Genomic DNA, 24,954 nt, shown 5'->3' on the forward strand with positions numbered 1-24,954 from the left:
GAAAGTTCCTATATTCAAAGATAATCTAGAATGTTTTGATGATCCAACCATACTCATTTCTATAGTAGAATCGAGTGTATAAGATTCGAACTGTAGGTTCAATTGTAGCAAAATTGAATTGAATAAGAAGAATTAGTGTTTGCTGTGTGGCCGTATTAATACTAGATATACCAGTTAATGCGGATTTTTTTCAATAGATGGAGTTACACATATGTTGATATATATGCGTTTTGATATGTATGCTGTTTTGTTGTATTGACAGCAAGCTTCAAAACTTCATATGTCAAATTTGCTGAAGGTGTTAACATCATAGATATTTTTACGCTTAAAGATGTCAAATTTTGTGCCAAAAAAAGAGCATTTGCGGGAAGTTTTAATTCATTACTTTATTTTGAAGAAAAAGTTATCATATAATTCGGAAAGTTTATGGTGAACATGCTCCATCTAAAGATACAGTGGACGCTGGTTTAAACGCTTTAAAAGTGATGATTTCAATGTGAAAGACAAAGAACGTCCAGGTCAACCGAAAAAGTTTGAAGACCAACAATTACAAGCATTATTGGGTGAAGATGCGTGTCAAACTCAAAAACAATTTGCAGAAAGATTAAACATTGCTCAGCAAACAATTTCCAATTGTTTACAAGCAATGGGAAGAAATTTAAAGGAAGGAAAATGGGTGTCACATCAACTGAAAGAAAGACAAATGGAAAACCAAAAAGTCATCAGTAAAATGTTGCTTCAATGACACGAAAGTCTTTTTTGCATCGAATTGTGACTGGCGATGAAAAGTGGATTTATTTTGAGAATCCCAAATGCACAAAATTATGGGTTGATCCAGGTCAACCATCAACATCGACTGAAAGGCCAAACCGCTTCGGAAAGAAGACAATGCTCTGCGTTTGGTGGGATCAGGAAGGTGTGGTGTATTATGAGCTTCTAAAACCAGGTGAAACAGTTAATACTGATCGCTACCGACAACAAATAATCAATTTGAACCATGCGTTGATCTTGAAACGAACAGAATGTGCCAGAAGACACGGCAAAGTAATTTTGCTTCGTGATAACGCACCATCACACACTTCAAAACCAGTTAAAGACACGTTAAAAGATCTTGCCTGGGAAGTAGTAACCCACCTGCCGTATTCACCAGACCTTGCTCCTTGAGATTACCACTTGTTCCGATCAATGGCACACACACTTTCTGAGCAGCACTTCAAAACGTATGAATAAGTGAAAATTGGGTCTCTGAATGGTTTGCCTCAAAACAAGAAAAGTTCTATTGGGATGGTATCCACAAATTACCTGAAAGATGGGGGAAATGTGTAGCTAGCGATGGACATTACTTTGAATAAAGCACTTTTGATGTTTCTCTTGAAATTATCGTGTTTTCTTTGATTACAAAATCCGCCATTATTAACCGGTAAACCTAGTACTTTTGTGGCCATATTAATACTTGGCTGTCATTCATGTATTTTAAGGAAGATGCAAAAATGTAATGCTTTTAAGAGCAGGAGAGGTTCACAGGGTTTTATATCATGAACAGAATGAAACATAACTCCACCTTCTTAAGAAATAAAATTAATATTTTATCAATAGCTTATTTGAGAAGAAATAAATAGAAGAACCCACTCCCGCGCCAGGTGACTAGAGAGTTACTGTAATTACCCATCTTACTAGGAACACAGGACTGGAAAAGGGGCAGTTTCTAGGGAAGAGTGATGCTGAGCAGATAAAAATTACATGTACACTATGTTTTTAAAAAATCAAAACCTGGAAAGGGAAGGACTTGGAAGTGATACGTTGAAATATTTACAAAACATAAATTTTTTGAAGATTTTAAGGGTCATCACCTCTCAAACTCCAGAAGCTGGGTCAGTCAGAATGAATTTCAGATTTGTTAAGAGTGGTCAGAGAATAATTTGATTTTCCATTGGGCTTGCAGTTACGAGCTTGTTAGACTTGAACTACGACAGCTACCTTGCCACCTCGGGGCAGAGCCCATCTAAAAATGAAGCTGGAACAGAGAAAACAGCACCAAAAGAGGGAGGGATAGAAACTAGGTCTCCATAACATCATTTGAGCCCCTGTATCAGGCGATGCCTGACTTGGACTTCTTTTGCTATTTGAGAGCCTCTAAATTCCATTTTTGTTTGTCAGTTTGGCTGTGGTTTGCTGTCACTTGTAACTGAAAAACGCTCTAATACAATCTCCTTCAAGGTCACAAGGTCCAACCACTTCATTTTATAAATTGAAGTTTGGAGAAGTAAAATTACTTACTTAGGTTATACAGCTAAATGGTAGAAAACTGGGACTAAACCTGGCCCTGTTATTCCTACACAAGGTCATTACTCCAACATAAATCAATTTAAATAGGTTTGGGGTAAAGTATCTGATAGGTTTGAGGGTGCCATTTAAAATAAACTAATGGAAATCATACCTACTGTTAAACAATGTATCCTTTGGAATGATAGTGACTCCTTTTAGCAGAAAATTGACCCCAGTTTTGTAGCTCTTATTTTTCTCAACTATTGGATTAGAGTTATGTCCATAGTTCATGACTGATATCTTATTAACTTAGCATCTGTGAATTTATTGGATAATTTTTTGCTAGCTGTACCAATGTTGCCTATTCCCTGGGCCTCCTAGGCTTCTAGAATCATCAGACTCAAACATTTTTCCATGGGTGTGTCCAGAACTAGGAAATGAAATATCAACTCAAATATATGCCATGTTCTTTCCTGCCTTCGGGCTATGCATATGTTGTTCCTCCTGTCTGCATTGCTTATCCCAAAGTTCTTCATGTTTTCTCATCTTTCAGGTCTCAGCTGAAATCTACCCTCTTCAGAGATACCATCCCTGACTATCCTAGGTAGCTCACATTGTTCTCTTATCACTTGCCCTGTTTGTTCTTTAATAAGTTTCTAATTTATATTTATTTACCAGGCTCTTTGATTTACCACTCCATACCCAGTGTCTAGCATAGGACCATATGGGGGTACTCAATAAATTTTTGTTAAATGATTGAATTTTATATATCCAGGTTTGAAGAAAAACAATAAAAAGCACTAAGTATTTGGGTCCTTCCCCTAGCACAGTGATGGCGAACCTATGACATGCGTGTCAGCACTGACATGCGTAGCCATTTCTGATGACACGCGGCCGCTGAGGCGATGAATGAGGATGAAACATTTGCTGCTCCTGAGGATGAAAATTTGCGAAATAATGTTTTTTCTTCAAAGTGACACACTACCCGAGTTATGCTCAGTTTTTTGGCGAAGTTTGACACACCAAGCTCAAAAGGTTGCCCATCATTGCCCTAGCGCAAGCATGTCAAACTCGCTGCTTGGCAGGCTGCATGCCCCAAGATAAGAGGTTTGTCCATAGTTTACAACGTGTCGGCTGTGAGTTGGACATGCTTGCCCTAGCCTGTCCCAAGTATCTTAATTGCCCTCACACCTCCACTGACTAAACATATGGCACAAATCCTCAATGCTGTACTTGACTACTGTACTGTTAACTGGCTCAGGCATTTTTGAGTTAATATTTTATTACCTCTGATCTGCAGATTGTCATACCTTGTTTTTTCTCTTTGTGACTTCTCACCTACCCACTTGACTCTAACTCAGATTCCTCATACCAAAAGGGTGTTTCAGAGAAGTGGGGTGGCCCTGAGAGCAGGGGAGGAAGGATGAAATGACAAAGGCCACCAGAAATCTCTTTCAGGACTCTAATCGCTCTACGGTCATGTCAAGAATGAGAGGGACTTTGAGTGCCTTTTTTCTTGCTCAGTGCCCTCTACTTGAGTGCTTAGCTGGCAGGCGGGCACCTTTTCCTCCTCAGTTACTGTCAGAGCAACATGAAGGTCAGGCAGAGAGAGACAAATGAGAGCAGCTCTGGGAAGGGAGGTTACCACGGTAACAAGCAGGCGGGACTGCTATTTGGAAACCAGCCTAATCTTTCTCCTCCTTCTCCCTCCTCCTCAGCACTCGAAGACGGGTATTGTTTAGCTGACCTGCATCCTTGGGGTGGAAACATAATCCCTTTCTGACAGTTACCAGTGACACTGGAGTGAGCTGCTTTGCATTTTAATTTGATAAGCAGCAGCGGCGGTTTTCTCAGAAGTGTTGGAAACATGGCTTTTTCTGGCCCTGTTCCAGGTAGGATTCTGGTTACCATAGACAGGGGCTTTGGGAGTGTTGTTTGTTTCTCAACAAAGATTTTGCATATTTGCACATGCATAGAAGATGTCACATAGTTCTCAATGAGAATTGAATACAGGAAGTCTCTAGGTTATGAATATCTGCCTTCTGAAGGTCATAAAAATGTTCATGTAGTACTGCCCCACCCTCAGCTCTTAGGAACAACCCAGCTATTGGGGGCTAGTCCTGTTGCCAGTGACCTTTGCAATGGATGTACTGGCTTAATGTCCTTACCCTTATGCCTCCCCCTTCTACTTACATGTCCCACTATCCTCTCTTTCGTCACCTACCTGCCCATTTTCTTATCAACCTAAGTCCCTTTTCTCACAATGAACCTAAACCTTCACATGTGTAAACATCTTTCCCTTTTGCTTTAAAATAAAAATAGCTTTTTAAAAACTAAAATAATAAATTCTTAATATAACGGAAAATCTAATACTGGAAAATATAAAAGAGAAACTATAAATCATCCAAATTCTCACTATCAAAAGATGACTATAGCCCAAACCGGTTTGGCTCAGTGGATAGAGCATCGGCCTGCGGACTGAAGGGTCCCAGGTTCAATTCTGATCAAGGGCATGTACCTTGGTTGTGGGCACATACCCAGTAGGGAGTGTGCAGGAGGCAGCTGATCGATGTTTCTCTCTCATCGATGTTTCTAATTCTCTATCCCTCTCCCTTCCTCTCTATAAAAAATCAATAAAATATATTTTTAAAAAATATGCTGTGGATATCTGTCGTAGATGGTAGATAAAGATCTATGCTAGTATGGCCATTTAGATTGTTTCTGGTGGGGGGGGTGTTTGGTTTGCCTATTAAAAGCAGCACTGAATCAAACCGTACATCATACATCTTTGTGCATTTGTCCTGTTAACTTTTTAAAAAATATTTTTATTGATTTTTAGAGAGAGAAGAAGGAACAGGGAGATAGAGACATCCATGTGAGAGTGAAACATCAATGGGCTGTCTCCTGCACACCCCCTACCGGGGATTGAGCCCGGGACCCAGGCATGTGTCCTGACTGGGAATCAAACCTGCAACCTTTCGGTATCTGGGATGATGCCAACCAACTGAGCCACACCAGTCAGGACTTAACTTCTTGATATAAATTCTATAAGTGAAATATGGGTAAAAAGGCATGTGCAGTTTACATTTTGATACCTAGTGCCAAATTGCCCTCTCCAGAGTTTCTACCAATTTATATTCCCACCAACTAATACTGCATAGAGTGCCTGTTTTTTTCCCTACTCATACTAACCTAGATATTGTTTAACTCTTTCATCTTTGCCAATCAGATAGGTGGAAAATTATATTGTGTTTTCATTTGTATTTATATATTATTCTGAAGTCCTTAAAAATACTCTGAGACCTCTTCAGATTGTGTACTTGAAGACCTACCTACTTCCAGTCTTCTTTTCCTAGAATGCTGGCAACTAAACAAAGTCAAAACAAAACACAAAAACCAACTCATCTTTCTCTAGTCCTTCTCCAGGTCAAAATTAAAACCTCTTTCTCCTCTTCTTTCTGTTTCTTTCAGTAATGGAATACCATCCACTTGAATTTAAGCTCCAGAAACTGGGATTTCGATCTGTTTTGTTCCCAGGATTTCCTCAGCACCTAGAATAGTGCCTGGTATATCTTAGGTGCTCGGTAAATATTTGTGGAATGAAATCATCTCCCAGCCATCTGAATCACACACTCTAATCATATCTGACTCATTTGCTGTTTACCTTTATGTCCAATATCTCATGAAGTCAAATTGCTTATACACCCTGAATATCTCTTGATCCCCCTTACTTCTGACTTACTGGGTTTATGGCAACAGGCCTCTAGCTAGGAGCCCTTCTCTTCAATCTCTTAGAGTACTCCCTTCTATTAATTTTATCTTTAAACATACAAATCTGATAATATCACTCCTTTGCTTGAATTCCTTGGTAGTTTTTTAAATTGATTTGAGCAAGAGAGAGAGAAACTTTGATTTGTTGTTCCATTTATTCATGCAGTCATTGTGATTGTTGTATGTGCCCTGACCGGCGATTAAACCCACAACCTTAGCTTATCGGGACGACACTGTAACCAGCTGAGCTGCCCGGCCAGGGCTCTTAGGAGCTGCTCCTCCTCCTCCTCCTCCTCCTCCTCCTCCTCCTCCTCCTCCTCCTCCTCCTTTTTTTTTAGGAGCTTCTTAATACTTGCTAAGTTAAGTCCAAATTTTACTCTTCCTATACTCTTTACTTCAACCTAACCAAACAACTTGAGTTCTAAGTATCTTTGAACAAGCTGTTCCTTTCTCTTTCTTCTCTTAGGAGACTCCTAATTTATCAGTAAGGTCCACTCCAGTATGAAGTCTTCCCTATTCTCTCTAGCAGTCACTCCCTGGGTAGGGTACTTACAGCCCTTTGTTCATCTCTGTTGTGATTATTTATCAGTTTATCTCCTAATCTAAAATGAAATTTTGCAAGCAGGGATAAAAATTTTGTATTCATTCTACAAATTCGGAATATCTGTTTTTCTGAGCCTTGTAAAGTTGCTTGATTCTCCATTTTATTGCTCTGTTGAATGGATTTGTGAGTATTAGAATAAGGACCATATTTAAGTAATGAAGGCAGTAAAAATCTGTTAATATAGTGACTCTTACATTTGGGTGAAGCAGCTTTATAGCTTCTCTTGCCTACTGCCCTGACCTTTCTCCTGTGTTCCAGTTCTATATCTCTAGATATGTACTTAAAACTCGTGTCCAAAGTTGAACTTGTTTTCTAATTCTGTCCCACCAACAATTTGTTATTATTGCTATTGTTTTCTTATACCTCCTGTCTGAGATAATGGCACCAGAAGCCTTAAAGTCAGCCCAGATTTTTCTTACCTCTTTGATATTAAGTCAACCACCAAGTCTTTTTTTTTATGAATCTTTATTGTTCAGATTACAATTGTTTCTCCTTTTCCCCCCCATATCTCCCCACCACCCAGTTCCCACCCCCCCTCTGCCCTTACCTCCCCCCCATTGTCCTTATCCATAGGTGTATGATTTTTGTCCAGTCTCTTCCCGTACTCCCCACACAGACACCCCTTTCCCCCCGAGAATTATCAATCCACTCCCATTCTATGCCTCTGATTCTATTAAGTTCACCAGTTTATTCAGTTTATTCCTCAGATTTTTAATTCACTTGACTTTTAGATTCACTTGTTGATAGATATGTATTTGTTGTTCATAATTTTTAACTTTACTTTTTTCTTCTTTTTCCTCTTTTTAAAGAATACCTTTCAGCATTTCATATAATACTGGTTTGGTGGTGATGAACTCCTTTAGCTTTTCTGTAGTGGAATGAACTTGGGGGAATGGATTTCCCACAGGAAAGAAAAATTCTTCTACCAGAAGAAGGAAGGGAAAGCATGATGAAAAATCGAGACTGACTATCATGATCAACTACAGACACAATTTCTCAAGCACTAAATGTTTGAATAGAGATTGACAATGTCATAATAGACTGAAAGATGGATTAAAAATTAATAAGATATTATAATTATAACTTATCATCATCATTCTTAGCTAATCTGTATTGAACTTTTACTGTGTCTTTGGCACTGTACACAAGCACTTTACATGCAGTTAATTGCTATGCAATGACCATGTGAAATATTGGTATCCTTGATGTTTATATTTTACAGAAAAGGAAACTGAGGCTCAGAAAGATTACATAATGTGTTTGTGGTCACCCAGCTATTAAGCTATAGAGTTTAAGCACTTAAAGTTTAAAACAGTTACCTAGAGAGAGGAACCAAGATGGCGGCAAAGTTAAACAATTAAACTGCCGCCTCGCACAACAATTTCAAAAATACAACTAAAAAACAAAATGTCTACCACCCAGAACCACGGGAAAGCTGGCTGAGTGGTAGATTTACAACTAAGAAGAGAAGGGAGCGCAAATGCTGGAGAGCTGAGGTACGGAGGCGCGCGCGAAGCGGGCTGGCGGCGGGTGACTGGGCACGCGGCTTTTCTTAAAACCGAAGAGAGACAAACTCCCCATCACTCTGAACTCCAGTTTCTGGCGACACGTGGGGGACCCAGACGCCTACGGGGAGAAGCTGAACTCTCGGCCATCGGTTGGAGAGTGAGAGTGACTTTTCTAGAGAGGTGCGCCCAGCAATCAGGGTTTGCTGCGCTGGAGCGTGGGACACGGGGACTTGGAAACACGGAAAGGCAGAGACGGCTGAAGGCAGCCATGGCCGTTGGCCACACCCCAGCCTAGTGATGCCCTGAGACCCCGCCCCGCCCTGAGACCCCACCCCGCACATTCTACAAACCCGCCCAGGCTCCACACAGCGACTTTTACATATAAATGGCCTATTCTGTGGCAGCTCAACCAAATTAACTGCAGCTCCAGTCAGACTGCTCCAAAACCGCCCAAGCAAAGAGGAGAAAACTGTAGCTCTTGCTGTAGATCCTGCTGGCAGGCCTCAGACCTGCACCCCATTGGAAATCCAGACACTAGGGTATCTAGTGGTCGGTGTGGACGACACCAGATTTCAACCACTCTCATAAGGGACACATTCAAGAGGCAGACTCAGTGAGCACCAAAGCCCTACTTTGTCTCCAGCACAGCAATTCTTCCGTTATAAACACAACAGGTCCTCACAGCCAATTGGCCTGGAGGTCAATTCCTCCCAGTGTACCAACAGCAATCAAGGCTTTTAACTACACCAAGACTTTCCACTCAGCCCACAAAGAGGTGTACCAAGAGCGACCACCTAGAATGATTAGGGAAGCTGAGCTACCTGCCCCTATAGGTCACTGACCACACAAAGCCACTCAATCAACACAGGGAGGCAGCCAAAATGCGGAGACACCGAAGTATGTCACGAGTAGGAGAGATGGAGGAAAGCAAACTAATGGACGACACAGTGTTCAGAACCACATTTATAAGGTTACTCAAGAATCTTCTAAAAACCGCTGAGAAACTTGAAGAGACCTTCAAGGACCTTAATGAGAATACAAAAAAAAAATGAAAAAAGACCAGTCAGAAATTATGAATACACTGTCTGAAATAAAGAATATACAGACACTCAACTGTAGACCACCGTACCCGAAGAGTCAAACCAAAGATCTGGAATATGAGGAAGAAAAAAAACACCCAACCAGAGAGGCGGAAAGAAAGAAGAATCCAAAAGTGTGAGGATAGCGTAAGGAGCCTCCGGGATGGCTTTAAGCGTACCAATATCCGAATTTTTGGGGTGCCAGAAGAAGAGAGAGAACAAGATACTGAAAACCTATTTGAAGAAATAATGAATGAAAACTTCCCCCACCTGGTGAAAGAAATAGACTTACAAGTTCAGGAAGCGCACAGAACCCCAAACAAAAGGAATCCAAAGAGGACCACACCAAGACACATCATAATTAAAATGCCAAGGGCAAAAGACAAAGAGAGAATCTTACAAGCAGCAAGAGAAAAACAGTTAGTTACCTACAAGGGAGCACCCGTACGACTGTCAGCTGATTTCTCAACAGAAACTATACAGGCCAGACGGGAATGGCAAGAAATATTCAAAGTGATGAATAGCAAGAACCTACAACCAAGACTACTCTACCCAGCAAAGTTATCATTCAGAATTGAAGGGCAGATAAAGAGCTTCACAGATAAGAAAAAGCTAAAGGAGTTCATCACCACTAAACCCGTATTATATGAAATGCTGAAAGGTATTCTTTAAAAAGAGGAAAAAGAATAAAAAAGTAAAGATAAAAATTATAAACAACAAATACATATCTATCAACAAGTGACCCTAAAAATCAAGTGAATTAAAAATCTGAGGAACAGAATAAACTGGTGAACATATTAGAATCAGAGGCATAGAATGGGAGTGGATTGATAATTCTCAGGGGGAAAGGGGTGTCTGTGGGGGGGGGCGGTACGGGAAGAGACTGGACAAAAATCATACACCTATGGATAAGGACAATGGGGGGGAGGTAAGGGCAAGGGGGATGGGAACTGGGTGGTGGGGAGATATGGGGGGGAAAAAGGAGAAACAATTGTAATAATCTGAACAATAAAGATTTATTAAAAATAAATAAATAAAACAGTTACCTACATTTTTATTACATGAATAAATAAGGTACAGAACAGGGTATATAGTGTACTGTCATTTGTGTAAAAAGAATAAAGGGAAGGTACATATAAACAAGTTAATACGTATGCATTATATTGGTTGCTTCTGGGAAAGAAAATACGGGGTTGGGGATGGAAGAGAATCTTTTCAAAATTTGATTAGAAAAGATCTGGGAGTTTTCATGGATAGGAAATTCAATATGAGCTTTCAAAAGTGACTTGACTCTTAGAATAGTTGGTAATGACTATCATTCAAGATTGCCAGAATACTATAGGCACACTGCTAGGCACTTGATGTATATTAAAGAATTTAATCTTTTAAATCACCCCAGTAAAGTAAGGGTTATTTTCTTCACCCACGTAGGTAAGTGGGGATGAAGTTCAAATAGGGGATTTATGAATGCCTATTATAGAAAAGATTTCATCCTTGAGTGGTTAGATAATGTTTAAGGTTCTTCTTTGCTATGATTTTGTCCATGCATATTCTTTTAGGAATATACATAGTGTAAAATGAGATGCTGTAGAATACAGTAAAAGTGTTCTCTAGGAACCTCAAACAGCTTTGCTGCTTAAGATGCTTTCGTGTTTTGTTTTGTTTTTTAATTGATTTCAGAGAGGAAGGAGGGGAGAGAGAGAGGAGACATCAGTGATGAGAGAGATTCATTGATTGGCTGCTTCCTGCACGACCTGCTCTGGGGATTGAGCCTGCAACCTGGGCATGTGCCCTAGACCAGAAGCAAACCCGGACCCTTGAGTCCGAAGGCCGACACTCTATCCATTTGAGCCAAACCCGCTAGGGCTTAAGATGCTTTCTTTAGATACAGTGACCTTTCATTGGAATTAACCCATTGTTTCTTTTTTTCTTTTTTTAACCCATTGTTTCTTGTAAAATTCGTGAGCCTTATATGGAAGTTAAACAAAATCAGTGGATATTCTGTGACCTTCTAGAACACAAAATCACCTAGGAGACACTTGAGCAATGAAGCCTATCTAAACAGATAGCCATTTCCTTCTTGGTTTCCCAGTGCTATGGTGTCCATAATCAGGACTTAATCCATACTATACAACAGAGCACTCTTGAAGTTTTATCTTTATACCTTTAGATTACATAGCAAAGACAAGGAAGACTTCTGTAGGAAATGATGACTTTTATCTAATTAAAGACCTATTTAAAAATTTCTTTTAGATAATGGCATGTTTAATTTCTGAACTAATAAGTTATAATTTCAGAGAAATCTTATCTTTAGTGATTAGAAAACAAATAGGCACTAGAGAGGCAGATTTCCCCCTCCCCTCTCTCAAGAGAAGGGGTCAATTTTGTCATTAGTTAATGTTCATCATTCATTTGTCCTTTTTCTAAACAATTAACTGACCTCTTCATTCTCCCAAATTTTTAAAATACTCACTATTTACTCAGTTGCTGAAATTTATTAACTCCTAACTCATAAACATCCCTACTTATAAGATCTTTAGTGTATGGATTTTAGGAGTGTTCTTTCCTACTTCACTCTTGCTAATAATTTTCTCTGCCTTTGTGTCTTTGTTTTCTTCACCCAAATAAGACACTCTTGTTTGCCTAATGAACAGGCAGTCTTCCTCATCTTCTGGCTACCAGAACCCCAGTTTTGTTTAGGAATCAGATGGGTATATGCTTCTGCAGAAGCTGATCACTTCTCCAGTCCTAGAACATGAAATTTGATTAGTTCTCGAAATATAACCCTCAGAACCCTAGGTATCTCTGAGACCTTTTCAGAGGTTCTGCTATGTCAGAAGTATTTTCATAATAATACTAAGACCTCATTTGCCCTATCACTCTGTTGACTTTGTACTGATGATACAAATGCAATGGTGGGTAAAATGGCTGGCACCTTAGCACAAATAAAATCAGTGGCACCAAATTGCATTAGTAACCATCACATTCTTCATTGCTATGGCCTTTTAGTAAAAGATTAAAAAACATTATAAAGGCAATTTCACTTTAAAATATCTTTAATTGTGCCAATAAAGCAGTAGAAGTTATTAATTAATTAAATCTCAACCTTTGAGTACATGTCATTTTTATGTTGTGTGTGACAAAATGGAAAGTACACATAAACACCTGTGCAATTGAATTGTGGGCTGACCTAGCCAGTTTTTTCATCAAATACCATTTTTTTACTTGAAAGAACAACTAACAAATTAGTTATTCAGACTTGGGTGTTTGGCAGACATTTTCTTGAAAGTGAATGAAATGAGCATATTGCTCCAAGGAAAACAACTGACAATATTGTGTGTTTATCCCTCCCCCCAAGTCAAGTCTTCTTCCATTTATCCCCAAGTGACTCAGTGGTTGAGCGTCGACCTATGAACCAGGATGATTCCTGGTCAGGGCACATACCCAGGTTTCAGGTTCAATCCCCAGTAGGGAGCATGCAGGAGGCAGCCAATCGATGATTCTCTCTCATCATTGATGTTTCTATCTCTCTCTCTCTCTCCCTGCTTTCTCTCTGAAATCAATAAAAAAAAATACATATTTTTTTTAAAGTTTTTAAAAAATCCTCATCTGAGGACAAGCTTAGACAAAGGAAAGGAGAGAGAGAGAGAGAGAAAGAGAGAGAAAGAGAGAAACATCAATATGAGAAACATCCATCAGTTGCCTTCTGTACACTTCCCGACTTGGGAGCAAACTCAAAACTCAGGTATGTGCCCTGACCTGAATCAAACTGGCAACCTTTCGATGCACTGGACGACACTCGGCCGACTGCACCATTTCTGCCAGGCCAGCTTCCTTTCTACCTTTTGACTGTGAAGGTGAAGATACCAGACTCATATTTGTGTAAGAGAGAGGAGAGGGTCTGAACCAAATATTTCTTCACTGCATTTTCTGCCCCAAAAATTCTGTTGCAGTCTTGGAATTTTTCCTTCTCATGTGTGAGAAGCAGCTGAAGTCAGTGTATAATTACTTCTTGCAGGGAGATTATTGGCTCTGGCCTTTCTTTATTGTCTCTAGTCCTCATTTCTGTGTCACCTGCCTATCAGCACTCAGATCCCTAATAGGTACTATTTTGACTAATATGTAAAGGTGAATTGAAAAGAAGTATCATTAAAAGATAAAGGACATGAATTGTTGGGAAACTTCAGAGATTTCCATTTTTAAATTCTCTCTTCTCAGGTTTTTGTTTTGTTTTGTTGTTTAGTTCCCCTCTTCTGTGAGCCCCAGAAGCTTGTGGTGGCATTTAACATTTCAGCGTGAGAACTGGCCCAGCTTTTATTGTTGTCCTAGTTGTTAAGGTATTTAATTACCTTAACGTTTTCTATTCCTGTTCCTCATTTTCCCTGCTGGCTTCCATCTCCTGACAATCCCTGCTCTTATATCCTAAGTATATGGAAAAGATGGCAAAATGAGTCCTTTTCTGATTTTTTTATTTTCTCCTGGAGAGTGATAAATGAAGCTATGTTTGTTCCAATGAATAGTAGAATATGAAATCTCATAAAGCCATTTAGGTTATTAGATGAATATCACAGAGCTGCTTATTATGCACTATGGCTTAATGTAGATTATAGATGCAACCAACGGTAATTAGCAGGGCTGGAGCTCTAATTAAACATTATTGTGCTGCACCATGATTTCGCCTTAGATTTCTGTTGCAAAGTGGAAGGAAACTGAATAGTTCCAGACCCATAGATGGATTTCTTCACTTCTCCCCACCCCACAAAATCTCTTTTAATTAACTAAAAAATTAAATAAAGTCATCCTTACACAGAGATCCTAAACTCTACTTAGTAACTCTGACCAGTAAGGTAGTTGGTTGCATATACATGTTAATCAGCTCTTCATGTATATTAGTTCTTAGTGATCAGTTCCACCAAGTTTCTTCTCTTTAGGGTGTATAGCAGGGTTTAATTTGACAAGGTGCTTGAATGCAACTTTGGTGATTCCTACTTATAGCTTACATGTTGTTTTCTGGATCTATCAGTAGGGAATGTAGGGGCTTGTCTTTATCTAGAATCTTAGTAGCTTATCTTCTCTCTGGACTCCAGTAGCACCAAATAACTTAACAGGAAATGAAACCACTTCCAGAAAAGAGCTGTCCTTGATGGCTGAGATAATGTGTAGGTGACTGACTCCCTGGGGACTTACCTCCCTCTGTACTTGGGATTGCTGTTTCAGCGGTGGAACAGATTGGCAACAGGACATGCTCGAGCGAGGCAATCAGAAAATTCACAGGAGTGACCTAGAACGTTTAGGTCAATTTCTGTGTCCCAGGAAGAGGACCTTGTAGGAATTTCTCTTGCTATAAGAAGAACGGCATAGAAAAGGGAACAAACTTTAAGCAAAAGAAATGCATATCCTGACTGTGAAATTGCTTCTGTCTCAGTTCTTCCCCAAAAGAAAGAATAGAGGTAAGTCCAAAAGTAAAGATGATCTGTATATTCTGTCTCTAATTTCCCGTTTCTAGTAACTCTCCAGGAATCTTGCTTTGCAAAGAGTTATGAGCACCTTGGAGCATTCCTGAAAGGGCTTAATGACTAGAGCCAGATTCCAGTACTACACAGGAGTAATGGGGAGTCTAGTTTACTTTTTCTGTGTTATTTCTACCTTCAAGTCTGTGCATGGAGATGTTAAAGGGTCTTTTAAGGATGTACCACATCCCAAGAAAGTTACCAAATTAAATTATGAATACCTGATTTTTAAGAGTGCAAAAACAGCAAAATGCCTTTTGGCATTTATCATCATACAGAAGATTCATTATACAGATTTCCACTTTGATTTCATTTTATGAAAAAGGTGGAGTTAGGGAAGTACAGGGTGGGTGTATGTAACAACAAGCAGATAAGGATAATGTTTTGGCAACTTTGCAGGGACCAGTATTAATCTGAATCAGTGTTTTAAACCCCAAACCCAGTGGCTCAGTTGATTAGAGCATCATCTTGATATGCCAGTGTTGCATGTTCAATCCCCGGTCGGGCACATACAAGAAGCAACCAATGTATGCAAAAATAAGTGGGACAACATCAATGCTTCTCTCTCTCTCTAAAAATAATTAATTTTTTAAAAAGAATCAGTGTTTTAGCAGTCTCTGGACTCTGACAGTGATGATTCACAAATAGCAATGACTTATAAGCCAAGATGTCAGAGCTAACTGCAGAGAATGGATGCAATACCCAGATGTCATTGTTAAGAGGAAGTAGGTAGACTATAGGTAGAGCAGTGGTCATGCAGTAAACTATTCTAGAACCAGAGTTCTGTTGCAGAGCGGTCCAGCAGCTTGTATTATGGATTTATTGTGTGGCACTCTCTGAATATAGGTCTGTAGGACTAAAAAGTCTTTGCAGGAAGAGGGTCCCTATCATTTTCTAAGTCTGCTGATTGTTATCATACCAGGTCAGTCAGTGCATTATTGAGTGCCTTTGCATATGCAAGATACTATGTTCAGTTAGGATTTTGGCACTGTATGAAATCTCATAAAGCCATTTAGACTCAGAGTTGATAATTTGTCAACCTGATAAATGCTAGTTTAATGAGTTAAGGGATTATTACCCTCTTCATTATAATTTTTCTTTTACCTCTAGATGTGTTACATTCTTCTTGGAATCTAAGTAATTGTGTTTTTGTGAGAGGTTTTATATTTGGAGGTAGATTGTTGGTCCTTCAACTATTTCTATCTGTGTGTGTATATAATCAACTTCATCAGCAGACTCTCTACCAATCAGCTTCTGGGTGGTGATAACACCTCTGGTTTCTTACAGATAAATGTTATGTTAGATTCACATTCCAAAATGCCATTCTCATTGACTATTGCTGTTATAAAAGAAACTTCAAGCTCTCCTATATAACTTTTAAGAAGACTTCCTTCTAGCTAAAGATGAGTTAGAACTCCAGTCTTCTTGAAGTAGCATTCCTAGGATCTATTTTCCCCCTTCTTTAACCCTATCTATATTCTTGGATTTTATGCCTGGTTAATGTAGGATTTGTTGGGAAACATAGTGGTAGCAGTAAAACATGGCTCAGAAACTGGTCCTTTTCTTTCTTATCAATCTTTGTGCTCTGTTACTACTGAAAACTGGCCCTAATTCTCTTTCACTAGAAAAATGAGACAAGCACAGTTTATGATGAAAATTGTTATTAAGAAACTAGAGGCCCGGTGCATGAAATCCTTGCGCAGGTAGGGTCTCTAGGCCTGGCTGGCGATCAGGGCCAAACTGCGGGGCTACTGGTGGGGTGATTGGGGGGCCCCACTGGCACCCGCCTTGGCTGGCCTGGGGCCTACAGGCAGCTCCTGCGTTGAGCGTCTTGCCCCCTGGTGGTCAGTTCATGTCATAGCGACCAGTCGTTCTGCTGTTCAGTCAATTTGCATATTAGGCTTTTATTATATACTAGAGGCCCGGTGCACGAAATTTGTGCAAGGGGGGGGAAAATCCCTCAGCCCAGCCTGCACCCTCTCCAATCTAGGACCCCTCGAGGGATGTCCGACTGCCCATTCGGGCCTAAACGGGCAGTTGGACATCCCTCTCACAATCCAGGACTGCTGGCTCCCAACCGCTCACCTGCCTGCCTGCCCCTAACTGCTTCTGCCTGCCAGCCTGATCACCCCCTAACCACTCCCCTGCCAGCCTGATCGACACCTAACTGCTCCCCTGCCAGCCCAATTGCCCCTAACTGCCCTCCCCTGCTGGCCTGGTCACCCCTAACTGCCCTCCCCTGCTGGCCCAGTAACCCCTAACTGCCCTCCCCTGCAGGACTGGTCGCCCCTATCTGTCCTCCCCTGCAGGCCTGGTCACCCCCAACTGCCCTCCCCTGTAGGCCTGGTCCCCCCCAACTGCCCTCCCCTGTAGGCCTGATCACCCCTAACTGTCCTTCCCTGCAGGCCTGGTCACCCCCAACTGCCCTCCCCTGCAGGCCTGGTCACCCCTAACTGCCCTCCCCTGCTGGCCTGGTCTCTCCCAACTGTCCTCCCCAGCTGGCCTGATTGCCCACAACTGCCCTCCCCTGCCGGTCACCTTGTGGCGGCCAACTTGTGTCCACATGGAGGCGGCCATCTTTGTCCATATGGGGGCAGCCATCTTATGTGTTGGAGTGACAGTCAATTTGCATATGACTCTTTTATTAGATAGGAGGCTAGAGCTTCTCCTAGCTCAGGGCACGCTAATCTAAACTGCTAGCTTTGTAGTGGTATCATGAGTAAAACTTGAAAGGAAAAACCAAAGTCTTATATTTAGAGTCTTCTGCACTCTGGCAGGAAAAGATGTTGGACTATATTAAATACAAGGAAGGTATTTCCTCTAAAAGTTCTTCCTGTAACTCAGCTGCTGCTTTTTCTTCCCCCCACAGATGGAGTCCCCTGTCTCCACACCAGCAGTGCTGCCGCTACACCTTTTGGTACCAGTGGTCAGTAATGACATCTCATCTCCCTGTGAGCAGATCATGGTTCGTACCCGATCAGTTGGGGTCAACACATGTGATGTGGCTTTAGCCACCGAGCCTGAGTGCCTGGGTCCCTGCGAACCTGGGACAAGTGTCAACCTCGAGGGCATCGTGTGGCAAGAAACAGAAGATGGTAAGTGCTACCTGTGGCTTCTCCATCCCTTCTCAACCTGCTTCTGCCAGCAGGGGTTTATTTTTGTAATTCACACCAAGTATTTATTAGGAATCTCAAATGACCATAGTCTGCTGGTGATACTTACCCAGAAGATTACAGTAAACTTCTTAGTAAAATCTCCCAGCTTCTAGAGATTGGCAGTTTTAATTGTCTCCCCTTTGTAGCTGTTCAACAGTATTGGCCCTGATACTTAAGCAGTCGGTTTGATAGGTGCTGGCCAGGTAATTCAAATTGTGTCTATACTCTCCATACTCCTCCTATCATTTTATATGGAAGAATTCAAATAAATGAACTTTTGGGTCAGGCTTGAAGAGATAAAGTAATAAAAGGGCAGCTGTGGGAGTCAAGGAAATGGAAAACTCTTAAATTGACTTAGTGTTGGCTCATTGAATGTGCAACTCTTGCCTTTTTTAACACCTGGAGGTGCAGCCAGCTTCTTCCTACTGTTGCCTCATTGCCCAACCATCCACACCACTTTGTGCATCTGTAGTACAGATTTTATAGGCCTAGGCAACAGGGAAATGTTTACATAGTCTTGTTTTCAGGTATCCACTAAGCAGTTGACTCACTGTAGGGTGCTGCTCCCCAAGGCTACTATCCAGACTTCTTATATATTCCATCGGCCCTTGAGAATAAAATCTCTTCTGTTTTAAAAGTTTATCAACCTAAAAAAATAGAAGTGCAAAGAGACTTACCAGGTATTTAAGATCCCTTTGTACCATCTGTGGCAATTTGATTTCAGCAAATACATTATTTTTATTTAAAAAGCCAAGTCCTTGTCAAAGTATTTGTGGTTAGAAAGGCTGAGCCTCAGAGTCCCCTTGGGTCTCTGCATCAGTAACCAGACTCTCAAAGCATTCCCACTCTGAGGAGTTTAGAAGCCCAGAGGAGCACAGCTCATTATCTCTGATTATCATAAGCTGTCTTGTCAGGCTGCCTGTGGAAATTCAGGCGTTTCATTCTGGCCATCCTGATAAAAGTCTATTCCTCTGAATATGTTGTTATGGTCCAGTATTTATTTAAAGTCTACCGTTCAGTCGGCAATGATGTGATACAGGTTAAGAATTTTATGTTCTTGGCTCTCTCGTCATTAGTTATATAGTAAAGCACCAGCTTTTAGAATACCATTGCTGATGAGTTTTTATTGTGTTCCTAAGACAAGAACGGAAAAAAAAAAAAAAAAACCCACACTATTGTGTTAGAAACTGATACCGAGACAGTAGAGAGCTTGATCCTAGAGATTGACTCTGGATGTGTGTATACGATATACAGTCTGGAAATCACAAGTGGCTAATCTCTGATTTTTAAAATGTCATCTGCCTGTGGTCAAACGACTCAACAGCCACAGTGTCTGTTGGAATGACAAACATATTCAGACCACAGCTCTGTGCCACCAAGCAACCTTCGGAGACTGTTTCCTCAATATATTAAAGATAGAAGACATCAATTTCCTGCCTATTTATTCTATCCATCTTTATGACAGTGACTTTTCTCCAAGGGCAAGATGTTTTTCGTGTATGTGAACTTGATGAAAATTTTGCAAGAGAGTGAGGCTCACCTTTTACTCTCCTGAGATAGAGGATACCTTTTTATCTGAGGATCCCTGTTCTCCCTCCCTGCGAGGGGGGGTGTTAGCATGAAATTTTTTTAAAAATTAATTATTTACTCTGAAAAGCTCTTTGGTTGTTACTTGTAGCCTATTACCAGGTTCCCTTGTTATACACTTTTTTTTTGTTTGTTTGTTAATCCTCACCCGAGGATATTTTTCCATTGATTTTTAGAGAGAGTGGAAGGGAAAGGAAGAGACAGAGAGAAACATTGATGTGAAAGAGACACATTGATTGGTTGTCTCCTGCACGTACCCCGACCAGGGCCGGGGAACCTGCAACCGAGGTATGTGCCCTTGACTGGAATCTAACCCGGGACCCTTCAGTCCGCGGACTGACGCTCTATCCACCGAGCAAAACCGGCTAAGGCTGTTACACACTTTTAATGCACTCAGTACTTTTATTTCACAGCACTCATCACAATTTGCAATTTTGTATGTATAGATGCTCCTTGACTTACAATGGATTTACATCCTGATAAACCCATCATAAGTTGAAAATATCATAAATGGAAAATGCATTTAATACTTACCTTATTAAATATCATAGCTTAGCCAAGTCTACCTTAAACATGCTCAGAACACGTCATTTGCCTTTAGTTGGGCAAAATCATCTCAATGCTGCTGCCCAGCATCACAAAAGAGTATTGCACAGCATATCACTAGCCTGGGAAAAGATCAAAATTCAAAGTACTGTTTCTACTGAATGCATAAGGCTTTTGCACTGTCATAAAGCTGAGAAATCTTAAGTGAGACCATTGTTAATCAGGAACCATCTGTAATAGTATTTTTTATAAAAGTGTATTTCTTCTACTACTTTAGAAGTTCAATGAGCTCAGGAACTCTGTTTTGCTCACCATTGTAGCCCCAACACTTAACAACTGACACCTGTAGTTGGCCTTCAAAAATATGTATTTGAATGAATCTTGCATCTATGTCATTGTCATTTCTGGAGCTATGTTAATGTACATCTGATAGATACTTTAATGTTGTTTGAACTTAGAAGCCATGTCAAATACTTTCCAAAATTCTTCACCTTCTCTAAAACTCAAAATAATAATACTTGCACCAGGTTTGAGATCACTCTCATTTATTTAATTAAATTTTTAAGGTTTTTAGTGCTCCTATTTTAATATCATATTTTTTCCCACTTACCATTGTGTTTCAGGGTTTAGTACTTTTCTTCTTTCTTTTTTTCATGCCAAGAGAACTATTTTGCAATTATATACTCTGCTTTGCTTTTCGGCCATTTCAGAGGGCATTCACCTGAGCTGTCAGTTGGCAGAAGTCAGAATTGGGATCAGTTAGTTCACATTCCTTTTCATTTTAAGGTAACAGAGATTTCCTGCAAAGATCATTCTCTGCAGATTTAGAAGATCTAACTAGTGTATTGAGTCAGTACTCAAGTTAATAATAAGAACTATATACAGATACTTTTTTAAAAAAGTATTCCAGCCTATTGGGCTTTTTGTTTTGCTACCCGACTTTGTACTTCTGTCTCTTTGCCCAGGGAAGCTGTGAATGCTTCACCTGTGAGGTCCCTGTTGCACTGAGCCATCTTGCTGATAACAGCCGTAGTCCTTGTTTCTTTGCTTACCTGTACTGCAGTGTTGCTTCTTTTTTCCCTACTTCTCCTTGTAAACCTTGCCTTGGAGGCATTTTGAAATTCCTGCAGATCCCATCTCTTTTTAGGCTGCTGGGAATTCAGCCAGCACTACAAAGATCCTCGACTAGGCTCAACCTTAGGACTATTTTAAGAAGACCCACTGGAATGATTTCCTTGGCTTTTTGAGACTTATTCTTAGCACTTATGCAGAGGTCTGATTCCATACGATTTCTCTTTGTCCCACTGCACTTCGAGTCAAAATAATAGATCCCAAGTCTATTTTTGGTTCACAAGGTCCTGAAAACGGTGTATAAGAAGTCTTAAGGCAGACCACATACTTTTGCTGAGGCAAAATTGCTTACTAGCTTCTATGGTATTTTAAAGAAGCATGGCTGACTTTAAATAAGAATTCCAGGGGATGCTATAGGTTTTCCTTTTTTAGACCACAGCACTAAATGGGAGGCCATTACTAGTGATGTATTTTACTTTGGTAGATGTGCTTTCTGGAAGAATTTGTGCTATTTTGCAAAGAACACTGAAGTGAAAATCAGAGGACCTATGCTGCTATCATTGTGACCTTGGGCAAGTTTCTTAACTTATTTGGGCCTTAGTTACCTCATTTCTTGAGCTAGTGACCAGTAAGGACCTATCCAGCTTTTTTAAGTTATAAGAACCTGTGACTTCACCCTTAGAATCATCATGGATCCTGTACTAGTTGACTGTGGCATTTTGAAAAAGAATAGTTTTACATAGCAGTCATGAGAATAAAAACTGAAAACATTAATACCAATGAAATTGCATTATATGTTATGTAGATTTGTTTTATCAGAGAAATGAATCTATTCACCTTGCCAGTCTCAAATTCAAGAAATCTTTATCTCCCGTTTTTTGACTCCTGATTCTAGACTGACAAGTAAAAGAATTCACACAACCCAGCTGTTTGTTAGCTGACATAAGCTGAGCTCACAATACTGCTTAGCAATCCCTTCACCTCCCTATTACATTTACATTCCCCAATACTTATTTCATTGTGAAGATTTTTTAAAAACATTTTTATTGATTTCAGAAAAGAAGGTAGAGGGAGAGATAGAAACATCAATGATGAAAGAAAATCATTGATTGGCTGCCTCCTACATGCCCCACACTGGGGATCCACAACCCCAGGCATGTGCATGTGCCCTGACACTGACGGGAAATCGAACCATGACCTCCTGGTTCATAGGTCAACCCTCGACCACTGAGCCACACCAGCTGAGCTCATTGTCAAGATTCTTAGCCCAATTCATTCTCTCTTCATGCTCTTAAACTAAGATCAAAGATACCCACCTAAATCCCCCAGCTTCCCTCCTCTCTTAAAATGCATTTTTCTTATCCTATTATTTTAATTTTCTTTCCTTATTCTGAGATTCTTTGAGTCTTTACCATGAATTTTATCTATTCTTTCTTCATCTTCATTCTTTCCCCTTCTATTAACTCCTTCCCCTCTATAACACTTCTTACAATAAAAATATTTTCCTCATTGTTGCTACCTCTTTGAACTACTGACCTCTCTCCTTTACTACTTGCTATTGCTATTTTCAATCTCTTTTTTTAAATATGTTTTTATTGATTTCAGAGAAAGGAAGGGAGAGGGAGAAAGGGATAGAAACATCAATGATGAGAGAATCATTGATCCGTGACCTCCTGGTTCATGAGTCAACGCTCAACTGCTGAGCTATACCGGCTGGGCTTCAATCTCTTTTTACTTGTCCAGTATCATATAACATCTTGTTACATGGAACTGAGGAATTGAATTTTAAATTTTATTTAAATAGTCACATGTAGCTGTGGTTTACCATTTTGGACAGTATAGGGACTGGATGATGTTTAAATTATGTATAATGTAAAAGTGTGTGTATACTCTGAGATGGAAAGAGGAGTAATTGTATGAGAGAATGAAGAGGTTGGGTAAATAGCTGACCCAGGGTGATTTCTGTGTACTCTGGCTCTTTTTACCTGAGAAAAAAATTGGACCTCCTTCAAGCTCTGTGGTTGAGCCCTGTACTTTGGTCTGTGGTTTGCAGTTTTCTCGTTATCAGAGTAATAGGCAGTGGTTTTGCTTAGCGAGAAGTTTGCCTGTGGTAGCTCCACTGAGAACCTGCCTCAGCTGTTCTTCATCCTCATCTGATTGCAGATCTCAGCTGTGAGTTTTGATCTTTCTCACTAAAAGGAAGGGGCTGATCATTCATCTTCATGGAAATAGTAACCTTGGGAGTTACTCTTGGTTTATTCTGTGTGATTGTGATGTAGGAAAGTATGTGTGTGAACTGTGAAATATCTAATTTTAGATATTTATACTGTAGCTACTAGTTTTTGTTTTTCCTTAGCTATAATTAACACTCCTTCCCCTTTAGTCTTGCCTTGGGCAGCACTTACCTGGAGAGAAATGGTTCACAGTGACCAAGCTTTTTGCTGCTTAACCAATTGCTTACTAGCCCGACTCTTGCAGAAACCGCTCTACCAACAGCACAGTCATAAAGAGCCTAGCAGCCATTGTCTGGCACCACTAATCTTCATAGCAACAGACTACCACATGGCAACAGTAGCCACACAAAGGAAGCATTAGGGAAATCAATACTTACTTTCTCCCACCCTTCCCCCACCCCAAACAACTGCCAACACATTCTTTCCATCTAGCACCTTACTCCTAGGGGATGCTTTAGGGCAATTACATGTTTACATACCCTTGCAGATTATGTTATCTGTCCACTGTCATATATTTAAATCCTGAAGCCCTAAGGAAATTTTTCAGTTACAGACTTGAGTTTCATTTTACGTATTGCAAAATAAACTAATCTCCAAGGGAGAGAAATGTCCTTTAGTGCATTCTCACCCTCCTTCTCATGCAAAGCATAGTTAGGCAGTTCAGTTGGCCAGGCTGCAGGCTTGCCAGATAGCTAAGGTTGTTTCTAATGAGATTCTTTTGGTATTTCAGTAACACAACTATCTGAGATGGGCTCAAAGACAGACCTATGTTGTTATTAATGCCATCCTTTAACAGATAATTTAGTTCCTGATACTTATATATGAACCCAGGTTAGTAATAACTAGGCAGTAAATATAGTTCTGATAAATTAGCCCTAGCTAATTTAGCTTCAGCATATGATTCCAAGAGGAAAATATCCCATTTGTGAGCCTTGATGTTTTCTTGCCCTGTTGATAAGGTCATTTAACTGGTCTGGGCCTTCATTTCCTCATTTATAAAATGAGGAGATTGGATTACATATCTCTGTGGTCCTTTCAGTTCTGATATTTATAATTCTGTGATTATTTGTGTGGGACAGAAGAGGGAACTGCCTTTGATAATCATTGGTTGTGGTGAGATCTGCTGGAAGATGTAGTTGAACCCTCCGCTCTCAGTGCTTACACTGCTAAAAACAGGGCCTGGCCCTGCCCTGGTTGATACAGCGTCTGAAACAAAGATGGGCAGAAGCTATTAACTAACTTGGCAACTAGCCTTTTCTCTCATAGCAGTAGTTTCAGACCAGTTCAGGCAGAGCTTTCCTCCCAGGTCATTGCTGACACACACACACACACACACACACACACACACACATCTGTCTCTCTCCTCTTTCTGTTTGACTACTCGATGAAACAAGAGGCTCTTCTCCACTTCTGATACTTCATTATCCTAGCTCCCTCAGGCTTTCTAGAACAAAGAAGTCATAGGGCATCAACTTTATAATTTATGCAGCTAGAGATAATTTCCCCAGGATAGGGTGGGTAGGTAGCTGATTCCCCTGGACATGAGGCTTCATTGCTAAATGGCCTTATGTTTTATCTGCCAGGCTTAGGCTTTGTTAGGCCTATTCAGGCTTCTCTATATTTG

General features: G+C 40.3%; 1 protein-coding gene across 2 annotated transcripts in view; it reads left to right on the forward strand.

The window, feature by feature from the left end:
* ZNF609 (zinc finger protein 609) overlaps positions 1-24,954 on the forward strand; it is a 214,254-nt gene that overhangs the window by 141,280 nt on the left and 48,020 nt on the right. For both annotated transcript variants that reach the window (XM_079769198.1, XM_079769199.1), the window contains exon 3: positions 17,607-17,832. In XM_079769198.1, coding sequence (XP_079625324.1) covers positions 17,607-17,832 — 226 coding nt within the window. The remainder of the gene's footprint in view (positions 1-17,606; positions 17,833-24,954) is intronic.

The sequence above is a fragment of the Cnephaeus nilssonii genome (assembly GCF_951640355.1).
Source record: "Cnephaeus nilssonii genome assembly, chromosome: 4".
Classification (NCBI taxonomy): domain Eukaryota; kingdom Metazoa; phylum Chordata; class Mammalia; order Chiroptera; family Vespertilionidae; genus Cnephaeus; species Cnephaeus nilssonii.